Raw genomic sequence first — 14720 nt, forward strand, 5'->3', positions numbered from 1 at the left:
GCGCCGTAGAATGGATAAATGTGAAACTGTTACAAGAAAGGTTGCATCAAAAATATTGGATTGGATGGAAAGAAAAGAAGAGGCAGAAGGGGAGCCACTGGATTTGAATGACATTAAGTCAGTCATCTCATCCATTTCTTCAATTGGGTCAAGTTCTATTTCCAGACGGTCAAATTCTACTTGTTCTCAGAGCAGTTCAAATGTTACTTCCATATCTTCATTTTTAAAGCGGCAAGAGGCAGCTGCTGAGGTTGCTGCTAATCAGGCCACCTTACAAGTCTTGCAAGATCAAGAACGCCAATTAGGAGAAATTCAAACCCTTGAAGCTGAAAATAAAAGGATAATAGCTCAACAAACAGCAGATAGTTTAAGACGACGCTTAGAGAGAGAACAGGAAGAAACTAAACTACAAGCCCAGTTAGAGATTGAAAATGCAGCAAGACAGAAAATGTTAGATGAAAAGCGTAAAGAGCTGGAGCGTCTAGAAACAGTCAAACAGTTAAATGCTGCTAAGGCACGAATGCAAGTATACTCACAGAATTATGCTTGTGAAAGGGAATTTGAAGATGTACGATGTAAATGTGAATCAAAGGATTGGAAAGAGGTACCTGGACACGGTAACCACCCTTTCCAATATCATCCTCCACAACAAGTCGTAGTAAGCCCACAGCATGACAGCATTACATCCCTCGCAAGGATGCTGGCCGAATCGATCAGCATGAGTCGTCTGCCAATTCCAGAGCCAGCCATTTTTACTGGTGACCCACTCTGTTACAATGACTGGAAAGTATCCTTTCAGACACTAATAGATCGAAAAAATATTCCCGCCACTGAGAAACTTTATTATCTTCGTAAGTATGTGAGTGGAGCAGCAAAAAGGGCTATTGAGTGTTATTTCCTAGTAGGGACCGAAGCTGCCTATAGTGCTGCCTGGTCTGTCCTAGAAGAGAGGTTCGGAAATCCATTCATCATAGCCAAATCCTTCAGAGACATTCTCAAAGCATGGCCCAAGATAGGCCTAACGGACAGTGTGGCACTCAGGGATTTTGCAGACTTCCTTCGTGGTTGTGAAGCTGCCATGCAGGACATCAAGAGTCTTGAAATTCTCAATGATTGCAGTGAAAACCAGAACATGCTTTCTAAGCTTCCTGATTGGTTAGCATCAATGTGGAATAGGAAAGTGATAGAAATTGAAGAAGAAACAAACATGTTTCCTAGTTTTAGTCAATTTGTTAAATTCCTCACGAGAGAAGCCAACATCTCCTGCAACCCAGTTACTTCCCTTAACGCATTGAAGCACACTTCAAATTTCAGTGAGACTGAGATGTTTAGAGCATCGAGACCACGGAGCCAAGGGAGAAGAGCATTAGCTGCTCACACTGTTGAGAGTTCAGCTGTCACATGCACATTCTGTGAGATGTTAGGTCACAGTATCCATAAGTGTCGTAATTTCAGTGCAAGACCTGTAGCAGAGCGGCATAAATTTGTCTTGGAGAACAAATTGTGTTTTGGGTGTTTAAGGTTAGGTCATCGTTCCAAGAACTGCAATCATAGGAGCATCTGTGAGGTATGCCAGAAGGGACACCCAACTTGCTTGCACAAAGACCGTGCTAGAGATGATAGGAAGTACACAAGGCCAAGCAATGGAGAACTTGAAGGAGCACAACTATCACAAGAGAGGACACCAAGCACATCTCCACATGCTTTGTCCAATAGAGTCATAGTAGACAACGGCCTTACAAATACTTCCACAATAATTCCTGTATGGGTATCAGCCACAAGTGAACCACATCAAGAAATTCTAGTGTACGCACTTTTGGACACTCAGAGCGATTCAACATTCATTCTGGAAGAGACAGCAGAAGCTCTCAGTGTTAGGAAAGAACCAGTCCAGTTAAGGCTCTCCACGATGACTTCAAAGAGTATGGTTGTAGCTTGCCACAAGTTGATGGGTCTACAAGTTAGAGGTTTCTATTCAGATAAAAGTATTCTGCTGCCAGTGACTTACTCACGAGAATTCATCCCTGCGAGTAGAGAGCATATTCCGACACCAGAGACTGCACGAGCATGGCCTCATCTTGAGCATATTGCCGGAGAAATTGCTCCACAACAGAGCTGTGAGATCGGGCTCTTGATTGGTTACAATTGTTCTCAAGCTCTCCTCCCGCGTGAAGTTGTGTATGGTGAAGAGAACCAACCCTTTGCGCAGAGAACAGACTTGGGATGGAGCATCATTGGATGTAGCAACCTTCACATTGACTATGGAGACGCAATTGGAGTAAGTCATCAAGTTATGGTGATGCCAGTGATCCCAAGCCTTCAGTCCTCTTCAGAGTTGAAGGGCGAGATTCACTTTGTCTGCAGAACACAGGTTAGAGAGATGGTTGCTCCACCAGACATAATTAAGGCACTTGAGTCTGACTTTTGTGAAACAGTTGCAGAAGATAAACAGATCTCCCAAGAAGACCTACAGTTTCTAACACAACTGAAAGAAGAGATATGTATTAAGGATGATGGACACTATGAGATGCCTCTACCGTTTAAGGAAGCAAGGCCCAGTCTACCTAACAATAGGATATGCGCTGTACACCGTTTAAAATGCTTGGAGAAGAAACTTAGAAGAAGCAAGCAATACTACCTGGACTATACAAATTTTATGAATGACATCATAGCCAATGGTGATGCAGAACAGGTTCCAGAAGACGACATTAATAAGCAACCAGTGTGGTACATCCCACATCACGGGGTTTACCACCCAAGAAAACCTGGGAAGATACGCGTCGTCTTTGACTGTTCTGCGAAGTTTCAGGGTACGTGTCTGAACGAGCATCTCCTGACTGGTCCTGAGCTAACGAACACCTTGGTGGGCGTACTCTGCCGTTTTAGAAAGGGTCAGATAGCAGTGATATGTGACATAGAGCGCATGTTCCACCAATTCCATGTGAAGGCAAAGGATAAGGATTACCTGCGATTTCTATGGTGGGAGAATGGAGAGTTAGATTCTCAACCTTTAGTTTACAGGATGAGAGTTCATTTATTTGGTGCTGCCTCTTCACCCGGCTGTGCCAACTACGGTCTCAAGCATATTGCTGCTGTGGGACGAGGATGTTTCAGTGATCTCTCAGTCAGATTCATTGAAAGGAACTTCTATGTAGATGATGGATTATTGAGTGTGTCATCCTCAGAAGCCGCCATTCAAATTGTGAAAGAAGTCAGAGAAATTTGTAAGACAGGCGGACTTCGACTGCACAAGTTCATCTCTAATAGCAATGAAGTCTTGGCAACGATTCCCAAGGAAGAGCATGCTGAAAGGGTTGAGGATCCATATATGATGTTAGATAAAACACATGTAGAAGGAGTGCTTGGTGTGTCATGGTGTGTTACATCGGATGAATTTCAGTTTAGAGTGACACTGAAGCAGAACCCACTGACAAGAAGGGGAGTCTTGTCAACAGTAGCTTCAATATATGATCCACTTGGGTTTATAGCACCTTTAATCCTGACAGGAAAGCAAGTCTTACAGCATATGTGTGTTGGAAAAGTTAGTTGGGATGATCCACTCCCTGTTGATCTCCAGCCTAAATTGGAGGCCTGGCTCCACGATCTTCAAAATCTGTCAGAGGTGAAAATCCAAAGATGTTACATGCCATCAGACTTCAAGGATGTTCAGCGCTATGAGCTACATCATTTTGCTGACGCCAGTCTTTCTGGCTATGGAGCATGTTCATATCTGAGAGGAATCAATGCAACAGGGGAGATTTACTGCTCCCTAGTTATGGGGAAGTCTAGAGTTGCCCCCATGAAATTTATGACCATCCCAAGACTTGAACTTTCAGCTGCGGTTGTCGCTGTGCGAATAAGCGATATGCTTAAGAAGGAGTTGGAGATAAATGCACTACAAGAATATTTCTGGACAGATTCGAAGGTTGTACTTGGTTACATAAACAATGATGCCAAGAGATTCCATCTTTTTGTGGCAAATCGAATCCAACGCATCAGACAAAGCACAAAGCCTGAACAGTGGAGGTATGTGTCCTCAGAACAGAATCCGGCAGATCATGCCTCCAGGGGGCTTACAGGAGAACAGCTTCTAAATTCCAACTGGTTCACAGGACCGGAATTTCTTTGGAACAGAGAACTTCCTAGAGAAGAAGTTATGGTGGGAGAGTCTGTGGACAGTGACCCAGAACTACGGAAGGTAACTATTCACGACACTCAAGCGACAGAAGAAAGATCCTTACAAGATCGGCTCTGTAAATTCTCTGACTGGACAAGAGCAGTGAAAGCAGTTGCCAGGCTTAAGCGATGGATCAAGGAAATTAAACACTTACAATCTAGGTCTGGAGAAGCCACCAGCTTGGCTGAGAGAAGTGAAGCAGAGCTCACTATTATTAAGATGTCTCAAGAGAAGGCCCTTTTCAAGGAAATTCAGCATATCAAGAATCAGAGCATGCCGAATGTTCGGGATATGACTAAGTTGCACAGACTGAACCCATTTCTTGATGAGCAAGGCATTCTCAGAGTGGGAGGTCGCTTATCACATGCTACTCTTCATCCACATGTACGACATCCAGCAATCCTTCCAAAGGATAGCCATACTTCAATGTTGCTCATCAAGCATTATCACGAGAAAGTACATCACCAAGGACGGGGAATGACCATGAATGAGCTGAGGTCTAATGGCGTGTGGATCCTGGCATGCAGTGGTGCAGTTTCTTCTTACATCTACAAGTGTACTAAATGCAGGAAATTTAGAAGATGTGCTGAGGAACAAAGAATGGCTGACCTTCCAGAAGAGCGTACAGAGGCAACTCCTCCCTTTGTATATTGTGGGATGGACTGCTTTGGACCATTTCATGTGAAAGATGGGAGAAGAGAGTTAAAGCGCTATGGCCTGCTGTTTACCTGCATGTGTTCTAGAGCAGTACACATTGAGATGCTCGAGGATCTATCCACCGATTCTTTCATTAATGCCTTACGCTCATTCATTGCTATAAGAGGTGCTGTTCGTCAAATTCGGTGTGATCAAGGTACCAATTTTATGGGTGCAAGAAATGAGTTCATTGAAGCTGCAAAGGGAATGAACCAAGAGCAAGTGAAAGCACTAGGTTGTGAGTTTCTCATGAACACACCATCTTCAAGCCATATGGGAGGTATTTGGGAAAGGCAAATACGCACAGTAAGAAGTATACTGATGTCTGTTCTCGATCATTCAGCAGGGCGACTTGATAGTGCCTCTTTACGCACCTTCCTATATGAAGTAATGGCTATCATAAACAGTAGACCACTCACTACTGAACATCTGAACAACCCACACGGTCCAGAGCCTCTCACACCGAACCATATCTTGACAATGAAGTCCAAGATCATTTTACCCCCACCGGGAAGGTTCATTAAAGAAGATCTTTACCTTCACAAGAGGTGGCGCAGGGTGCAATACTTGGCCAATGACTTCTGGTTTCGTTGGAAGAAGGAATACCTTCTTAATCTTCAAGCTAGGCAGAAATGGAACAAGGATCGGAGGAATGCAGAGGTCAACGACATCGTTATTCTGCAAGATGACTCTGCTCCACGGAATCAGTGGAAGTTAGCAAGAGTACTGGAAGTATACCTAGGACGTGACGGGAAAGTGAGGAAGGTGAAACTACTTGTTGGTGACTCAAATCTGGATAAATATGGCAAACGCACTGCCAAGCCTATCTTCTTAGAGAGACCCATTCATAAAACAGTGATCTTGCTAGAAGCTACTGATAGGATTTAGATAGTGGTTATTCTCTACCACATCTAGTTTGTTAGTAGAGAACATTTGTCAGCTCTTGATTGAAAATCATAAGTGATTTGGTGGGAGTGTAGCTGACAGACGAGTTGTTTACTTTTGTGCGGTTGTGTTTAGTGTTGCTATAGAGACGAACGGTTTTTCTGGGGGTCCGGGTTGCTTGTAGACAACTGCTGATTTTACACTCCACTTCGCTGTTTTTCTTTCTTTCTTTTTTGATTTGAAAAGCACATGTGTTTACTTTAAGTTGTCGTCGTGTTGGTGTTATTCTTTATATTCTCAAGTTCATTGTCTAAGATAAAGTAACTACTACTGAAGAGAAGTTCATCTGACTTTCGTCAGACTACGAGATGTTATATTTCCTCTCCTTTAGCGAAAGCAGTTAACGAGGTTTGTTTAATATTTGTTTCTACGTGAATGTTAGTCTGCTAATGCAGGTATATGTAGCGCATTTCTTAAAGACGTGAATTGTATCGAACATGTTACATTTGCTTTAGTTACATTAATGAAGTTAAAGGATAAATGTCATGATCTTTGTCATTTATAGCAAATATCTTTGCAATCCTGTATTTGTAGTTCTCACGATGGGAAATGAGTTTGTTACACCATAAACCATCCGTCTTCACAAAGAACTGTTACTGCTTGTGGTCATTAAGGGGAGGCACACTGCGTTCTCCATTCTGTGTTCTCCATCCTGTGTTCTCTATTCTCCATTCTGCATTCCCCATTCTTCCTAATTTTCTGCCCACTGAACAACCCTCATGTTCTTCCACATCAGCAGGAAGATCTCGCTGGACCAGAATGTTTTTCCAGGAGACGTGTTTAAATGACCCCACAGGATAAACACAAGTGGTCTCTGGGAAGATATTCTCGGTGGGTTTAGTTGTTTTATCATTATTAGATTAGTTTAGTTGTGAACCATATTTAGGTTTTATTTTGCTAGTGTTTTAGACACACACGCGTGCGCACACACACACACACACACGCACACACACACACACACACACACACACACACACACACACACACACACACACACACACACACACACACACACACACACATGCAGTTTGGGTAGCATACACACAGTAAACATCAGAAGTTTATGTGATTGTGTGTGAACAGCATGTACCATACCCACAATACATGATCTAGTGCTGCTAAAATCAATAATCAGTTTAAAGTGTAAAACAGTACACTTGGACAGGTCAGGGGTGGAGCCTAACCCCCAAAACCAATAGTCAAATAAAAGAAGCTTCCAGCTCATCAATAAAGGGACCTGAAGTTCAACAGGTTAAACAATTTCTGAAGTGCTTCTCTATCTAATGGGATCTTCTGTTTACTGACCCAGCTTCAATTATTCTTTACAAATCACTTTGAGGAAGATGAAAAACAGTTTCAGTTCTGATACAATACAATTTTTTATTTTTTTTGCAATAGGACAGAAAGAATTATTTGGAAATGTTGACTACAACATGACCACAAGCATTCTGTTATTTGAAAGCTCCTACTTCAACACATGAACGTCAGACTTCACCTTCAACCTCCCAGGGCTTTCAAAATGCCAAGGACTCGCTTCTTTGAGCTGCCAATGGAGAGGGAGCTAAAATACAACCCAATCAAAGCTAATCTTGACCACATGAACGTTACACCTCCCCTGAGTGTCCTGGGGGGGGGGGGGGGGGGGGGGGGGGGGGGGGGGGGAGGATCCGAGGCATGGGGGAAGAACCGAGGCCCGGGGGGGGGGGGGGGGGGGGGGGGGCAGAACCGAGACATGCCTGAGGGTAGGGGGTCGACTCATCAGCTGCTAATCTCAGGACTGGAATTTGTTTACTGCCTTCCAATGTGCTTTTGGCCACCCTCATCAAGAGGAGACCGCATCTTTATGGAGGCTAATTAACTCTTTGTCACTGACCCTTGCAAAGCTTTAAACACCAACCAATTACAGCCACATCTGTTATGCCATATAACATCAGATCAAAACTCTTGGGGGAATGCAGGCGAGAGGGATTTCTGACAGAAGCCTTCATTTCATTTGTCAGTTCTGAGGCTCCGTGGCCACACTGTTAAGGACATACTGGCTGAGTTGACTGAACTAGAAAAAAAATCCTTTCAGGTCCCTGAAGGCCCTTCTAGCTTTATAAAGCAAAGCTGTGGGAAGCCTTGAAAATGATCACTTATTCAACTCCAGTATTTGAAAGGTGAAAAGAGTTGTAATACCTGTGACCAGGCAGAACAAGTGAACAGAATGGAGCGCTACAAAACAGATGCTCTTTCTAATTTGGTCCCAATGCATAATGTTTCATTTCCATTTTTCATCTCTCCATGGTGGACCTTCTTTCTTTTTACTCTTGTTTAACAGCTTTTTATTTTTTGCCAATCACTTTTTTTTCGAAGCAGGGACACAAGCTTCAAACGACTGATATATATTTGCTGAAAGCCCTTTTCTAAGGTGGCCATCATTATTTTGAAGCGGGATTAACTTAGGCTTAACTTAAGTAATGCACCTGGATTTTATTTTCCATCTCTCATCCTCCCCACAGTCCACTGTCTTTTGCCATTGTATAAATGTGTGCAGTCATGTCTCACACTGAGAAAGCATGAAGCTAAGGGGGAAAGTGAATATGTAAAAGACTGATTGGCCAGTCTCACAGTTTGGGCTCTCGTCCCAAATCCATACGAAGCATCAGCAGCCAAACTGGCTGTGTCCCATTCCTCTTCATCCACCACGGTCTGACACTGGGCCCCCAGTGTGGAGTGGGCCGTACACCTTATGAACCCTTTATGTCTCCATGTTAAACCAGACCTGCATGTACCAGATACCTATATTGATGAATGCCAAATGAAACTATAACATCAATTTTAGAAATTGCAACTTTTTTTTTTTCTTGTAGAGTTTAAATGGAAATAAAGCCAAGCTGTTAGGCCCATGTGTGGGTTTGAAGGGCAAGGTCTGGGAGTGTTTTTCTTCACCTCCCCTGTTTGAGAGGGCTCTCTTTAAAATGTCTTGTTTTTCTCTAAAGATTTGTGCTGGGCTGGGCCAACCAAGGCCTGGGCCCTGCTCCAATCATCCAGAACTGTCGATACCCTTCATCTTTCCCAACGGACTCTCTGGCTCTCTGCCAGCCACACACCCAAGCCAGAACATCATCTTTCGAAGCAAAATTAACTTCTTGCGAAAAGACAGTGGTCTTGTCTGACAAATGGCTTTGAAAATAGGCCATTTATTGGAAGTGTAAAAATAGCAAGGATCCAGTGAAGGACGTTGTATTTTATAAGTCTCCTGCCATAGGCTACATTTATTTCTGTTTAAGGGCAGGGATTCCATGAAGACTGTTATGTATAGATCATTCACTTTAAGGAGCAGCAAACTGGATTGACTGCTGTATTTTCCAAATTAGTGGTCTGTGGCTGCAGTCTGCAGGTCTGGAAGGTCTTTCCACTCACAGAAGCACATGCTGTACTACTGCATTTCCTATACAGTTGTAATATGCCATGAAATATACTGAAAAATGCCCTGGTGACCCCTGTGTCATGGTTAAAGAGTGGTCAGGAATGCAACAGAACAAATCTGTGATTTGTTAGAGGGCTCACCGTCACAGTGCAGCCCGCTGCGTTACCGCCAAAACTCACGATAACGATTAACAAACAATGTATTGCGCAGCACTAGTTGGAGATGCATAAACAAAAGCTATCAGACAGGGCTCTTATCGGAATGCAAGTCAGTCAGAGAAAGGAAGGTGCAGAGGGCATTGAAGAAGGGTTCTGCTTGGGGATGCTAAGGCTTGAGATAAGAAGGGCTGTCTCTGGGGCAAGAGAGTGGCCTCACAAAGCCTTTTAGCTAAATGGAGTTTGGCAAGAAAGGGTCTTCACATTGTTTGGGCGCCACGCTTGATTGTAGATGCCATATACTGTTAGTGGGTCTTTTTTTTCTTTAGAAGGACAAAAGTTTTATCTTTGAAAGAATGAGCTTTGACAGGGACGAAAACCTGAAAATAATTGTCTTTCAAGGTGGAACCTTATTATAACCAGACCAGCAAAAGGTCTCAGTTACCGTGACAATATGATAATATAATAAGTGTACCTTATCTTTCTTCTGTTTTTCATCTTGATATACATGCCATCTTTCTCCGTCGTTACTAAAGGCCACCTTGTAGGAGCCCACAAATTGCACATGGCCAAAATCTTTCGCTCCCTGGGTGATGACACCGGTGACCTTAGTTGGCACGAGCATGTCCACCTGAAAAGAGAGAGAAAAAATAACACTGAGAACTGGACTGTTCTGCCATTTGAAACATTGGAGGCTTCATTCTCTCACCCTGATCGGCACCGTCAGCTCAAACTCTCCACGAAGGCTCATAAAAGCAATTTAAATTCATTTTATGTGCTATGGGGAGGAGCGATTCTTTTCATCACAAAATATTGAACAACAGGGCTTAGGCAACTTTTGTTCTTAGCAGAACTGGAGCGCTGAAGCACCATAGCTTGTCGGACAGGAGTCTGGCATCTGTGTTCGTTTTTAATACTCACTCACTTGCTCCAGCACTTTATTTGCGTATCATGGGGTTTGCATGGCGTACGGAGTGTATTCAGGCACTGTGCGTCTGTTCACAGAGAACACCAGAGTGCTGCAGGTCACGTGAGTTCAGTTTGTTAAGTGGTTTTAAGGCAAAGCTACAGATGATCCAGGCAGACGTGTTTTCAGCAGTCATTATTTCACTGAGACTTAATGGCTTATTTAAATACTTTTATACTAATTCCGCCACAAACCTGTATCTAACGTGTGAAATGTGGAACTCAAAGGGAAAACATTCTCTTCATGTTGACGAAGGCCGGCCAGTAGAAGCAGCCCATCCTTATAAATGAACTTTGCAATAAGGGAGTCAGTCAGGCCTCCACCATGAATGATACACCTGTGAGCTGGACAACACTGACAACTTTACCAAAGCAATCAAAACGGGCCGTATCCCGCCTATCCTTTTATAGTTAAGCTTTTAAAATCATTCTGCATATATTTGTGTTGAGACTGAAACGTAAAGGTCATATAGCTCATTTGCATTCATATGGTCTAGGGCGTAACATGATGAGACTCTGAACCACTGAATGCGCAAGTGGAGCTAATACACTGAAAATGAGATGGGGGGTGGGGGGCTACAACAGCTCAACAAAAGAACAAACCAATCATGCGTATTTGTTTGCTCATCTGGCTAATACATAGACAACACTTATATGTCAGGGCGAGAAGAAGAGAAATGAGTCGGATTCTTTTTTCACAGAATAAGAAAATAAATTACACGCAGTCTATTTAAAGCCACAAAGTAAGGTTTTCGAGACAAAACAAGACGTGTCATGAATTGACCAGGACAGAGGACACGTGGTAGCATATGGCCTGCTTTCTGGTGGGCTCTGCTGTTGTTACTGGGACCATTCAAAGACACGTGGCAGAATGCACGGTCGCCAGCCAGGACACAGTGGCTCCAAGCAGGACCTTGAAACACCCCAAAGCCCATTTGGCTGGTCAGTGCTTACACTGCAGGAGAACAGGGACTTCCCCCTTGCTGTATTCACAGACTCAGCCGAAGCTAAAGACGGAGAATACCAAGGAAAATGAAATTATTCATGGACAAAAATGCTGGCACCGCTCAACAACTTCGTATAAAATACACACCAGTACTACTACTACTAATATTATTATTTTTATAATAATAATAACGATCTCACATGACTGTAATTAGCATTAAAACCTGAAAGAAGTGAAAGAGGTCTTCTTGGTTTTATTTCCATCATCTGAGCCATCTTTATCCCCTTAATGTCAAATGTCCTGGGTCCCCTTAGCTGAAGTCTCTCACCAACTTCACTCCCGCTGAGCAAGTGGAGAAACTATTCTTTGTCTGCGGATCGATGGCACAACTAGACCACAACAAAGAATCATGAATTTGGTGCCATCTAAGAAGCACACCATTAGGAGTTAAGCAACACAGCCTGAACCCGATGGACACGGGCCTGTCTGACGCTTCCAGAGTAATTGCTCCGCGGTGAACAGAGAGGACCAGGTGTGAACAGGAACACCGAGCTGGGCACGCCAGGCTTCGATCACGTGCAGAGGGCCATGTGCGTGGCTAATCTTGCTCCGACCAACGAGGCTGCCAAAACAACAGAGGCCTTGGAGCGGGACCTGTAATTGCTGTCACAGGTAGCTATCAAAAGGAAAGCAAGAGAAAAAAAGAGACTCCATTTACAGCATTGCCCTGTACCTCACAGCACTGAATTAAGGGGAAAATAAGCTCATTAGCTTGTGATATGCCCTCAGTCTTGAAACCGCCCTCCTCCCCTCTCTCTCTCTCTCTCCTCCCTCCCTCCCTCCCTCCCTCCCTCCATCTCTACTCCCTCCCTTCTCCCCTTCCTCCCTTCCCTCCCCTCTTTCACCCCCACCTGTTTTCCATCCCCAGCTGCATTGGCTTTGAAGCCTGTGATGGCTAGCTTGGGATTATAGTGCTGGACTTCATAAAAAAATAAAAAAAAACAACAAAAAAAACTGAATAAACAAACATAGAGATAAACCAACACACAAATCAACAAATGAACAGACAGCCTCTTGCATGCCAGAAAGGGTGGCACATGTTTTGTTTTGTGTTTTTATTTTATTTTCCCCAAATTCCTGTAAATCTAAATCCTGTTGCAGGCGATCCTCGTCCCACCCAATAGAAATGTTCTCTGCATGTGACGCTTCCTGTTGTTCAACCAGTGAGATGGACCGCTTGCATGGTGGAGGAGGGACTTCTGACTCTTAAGGAGAGAGAGGAATTTGGGGAGAGGAGGGGCCATATTTGCAGCTGCTTCTGATGTTTTTGCTAAGGTGTTAATGTTCAAGATGGCTCATTTTCAGTCCTAGTCTTAAGCCTTGTTAGTGTTCAACTCCCCATTGTCTTGTCCTTACACCTCTTCCAACCCAGTGTGGACGGACTGTCACGGTACGACGGCCCTCTGCTACCCCTGCGGCAGAATTTCATGCTGTCCTGCTGTGTTCGTCCCTCAGGTGGGCGTGGCTCATTAGGGAACCTGGCACCTGAGGGTCGTTTGTCTGCCTATATATGTCTTGTCTTCATACCAGTTGACTGCTGGTTATTGTAATCTTCATCTGGAGTATCTTTTGGATTGTCACGGATTTTGCGTTGGTGCACTTATTCATTAAATCTTCTATTTAGAAGATGACAGTAGACCTGGTACACACAAGTAGACCTGGCCACAACGTCCCATCCCTGCATCTCGTACCAAGCAAACAAAAAGCAGTTTCCCCCCCACCTTATTAATTATAATAAGGTATACAGTTGAGAGCAGCAGGGTTGGCATGACTACTCCAATTGACTTTGTTGACAAGTTTGGATGTTCTTATGAAGTTTAAGGAGATTCATTCACTTACTAAAGCTGGCTAGTTTAAGCTTTCAATACTTAGGCCCAGATTAAGAATGGAGATCTGCAGTCTGGTAGGATTAGTGGAGGTTGGTGTGTTGACAACACAGCCAGTTTGGGTACCATATGTGCTTTGGTTTCACCTCGTTTGGACCTGAGGAGCAGCTGTTGGAAGGCAGTGGGAGGCAGTCTGTCACTGTTGAGATCTTGAGGTGCTCCTGTGATCTGCGTCCCTGCTGTGTCTACTGGGTATTTCTATTCCAACAAATTAATAAAAAAGGATTCTTAGGGGACAGAAACAACACCAGTGCGATGCAGTAACGGCACCGAGCGACGATACAGTCAGTGTTGGGATGAGTGGGAGATGGAGAAGAATGCTGCCTCCTCACTGAGCCGAGAGCCAGTGCACTGCATTCTGGTGTTTACAGCGACACAGTGCAGGAAAACAAGCAGACCCCAGAATATTGGTCTGAAAGTAATCAAATAAAACTGACTTCCTACAAGTATAATGGGCTATGGGAATGGGGGAGAGGGATTTCTGAAACGAGCATAATTTGTGCACTTAATATCCACCACCTTACATCCTCTGACCTGCAGGACTTTCAGGACTACTGGTGGACAGAAGCGCTGCGTCCACGTCGGGACAGTAATCCGTGAGGCAATGATGAGCCTTGACTAACGTTAGAAACAATGTAACATAAGTATACTTCATTCGGCAATAAACTTCTAAGTGTCTAAGTGTCTGTCAGGTCCAGGTGTGACACTGAAACAAAGCACTCAAGATGTTTGTCTTGAGAGGAGCAAACTTGGCTCCCATCAATCTTGGAGGCAGCCATTTTGAGCTCAGGCAGGAGTATGTCAGCAGGGATTAGGCTTGGCCATCTGAGGAACTGGATACGTACAGTGCCCCGAGGCTTAGCTAACGGCACACTTGCCCTCGTAAAGTTAAAGCTTTATGTGCTCTACGTCTGGGAGATGTGGAGTTGTGCCCTATGGCCACGGAGCAGACCCAGCCACCTGTAAAAGAATGGGGCAATGACGACACTGTTTACTCAGCACATTCAAACTGCCTTTTACTAGAGAAAATAAAATAGCTGCTTGTTTACTGTTGTCCATTCCTTCCAATGCATACAAATGGTGGCACCAAATGTTTGCCTTGTCAAAAGACATTTAACTGTTGGCTGTTTGGCACTTGGTAGCACAGGTTCCCTCCAGAATCCGACTTCACACAAGTGATGGGTCATCAAATAGGGATTTCTCATCTGACAGGGAAAGATGTAAGACGTATGTAAGACGACCCCTTATGAATTCCAGCCAATTAGTCCCTGTTGGCAGGAGATCTGCATGCACCAAGCAGGCCCTTCCAGACAAACTCAGACCTCATCTGTGTGGGTTCACACTTAAATTTACTAATGCAAAGCATGAATCGGATGGAGGGCGGGGTTCCAGGAGGAGAGTGACAGTGACAGAGACATGGTGGGGGTGTGAGAGAGACAGGGTGGTGGCAAGATAGAGAGACAGGGTGGTGGCGGGA

The 14720-nt window shown here is 44.1% G+C and overlaps 1 protein-coding gene across 3 annotated transcripts in view; it reads right to left on the reverse strand.

Moving 5' to 3' along the window:
• The window catches only part of edil3a (EGF-like repeats and discoidin I-like domains 3a), a 122972-nt gene that overhangs the window by 13242 nt on the left and 95010 nt on the right, over positions 1-14720 (reverse strand). For all 3 annotated transcript variants that reach the window (XM_076997684.1, XM_076997685.1, XM_076997683.1), the window contains one exon: positions 9861-10016. In XM_076997684.1, the coding sequence (XP_076853799.1) occupies positions 9861-10016 (156 nt within the window). The remainder of the gene's footprint in view (positions 1-9860; positions 10017-14720) is intronic.

Source organism: Brachyhypopomus gauderio, chromosome 3, assembly GCF_052324685.1.
Source record: "Brachyhypopomus gauderio isolate BG-103 chromosome 3, BGAUD_0.2, whole genome shotgun sequence".
NCBI classification, from domain to species: domain Eukaryota; kingdom Metazoa; phylum Chordata; class Actinopteri; order Gymnotiformes; family Hypopomidae; genus Brachyhypopomus; species Brachyhypopomus gauderio.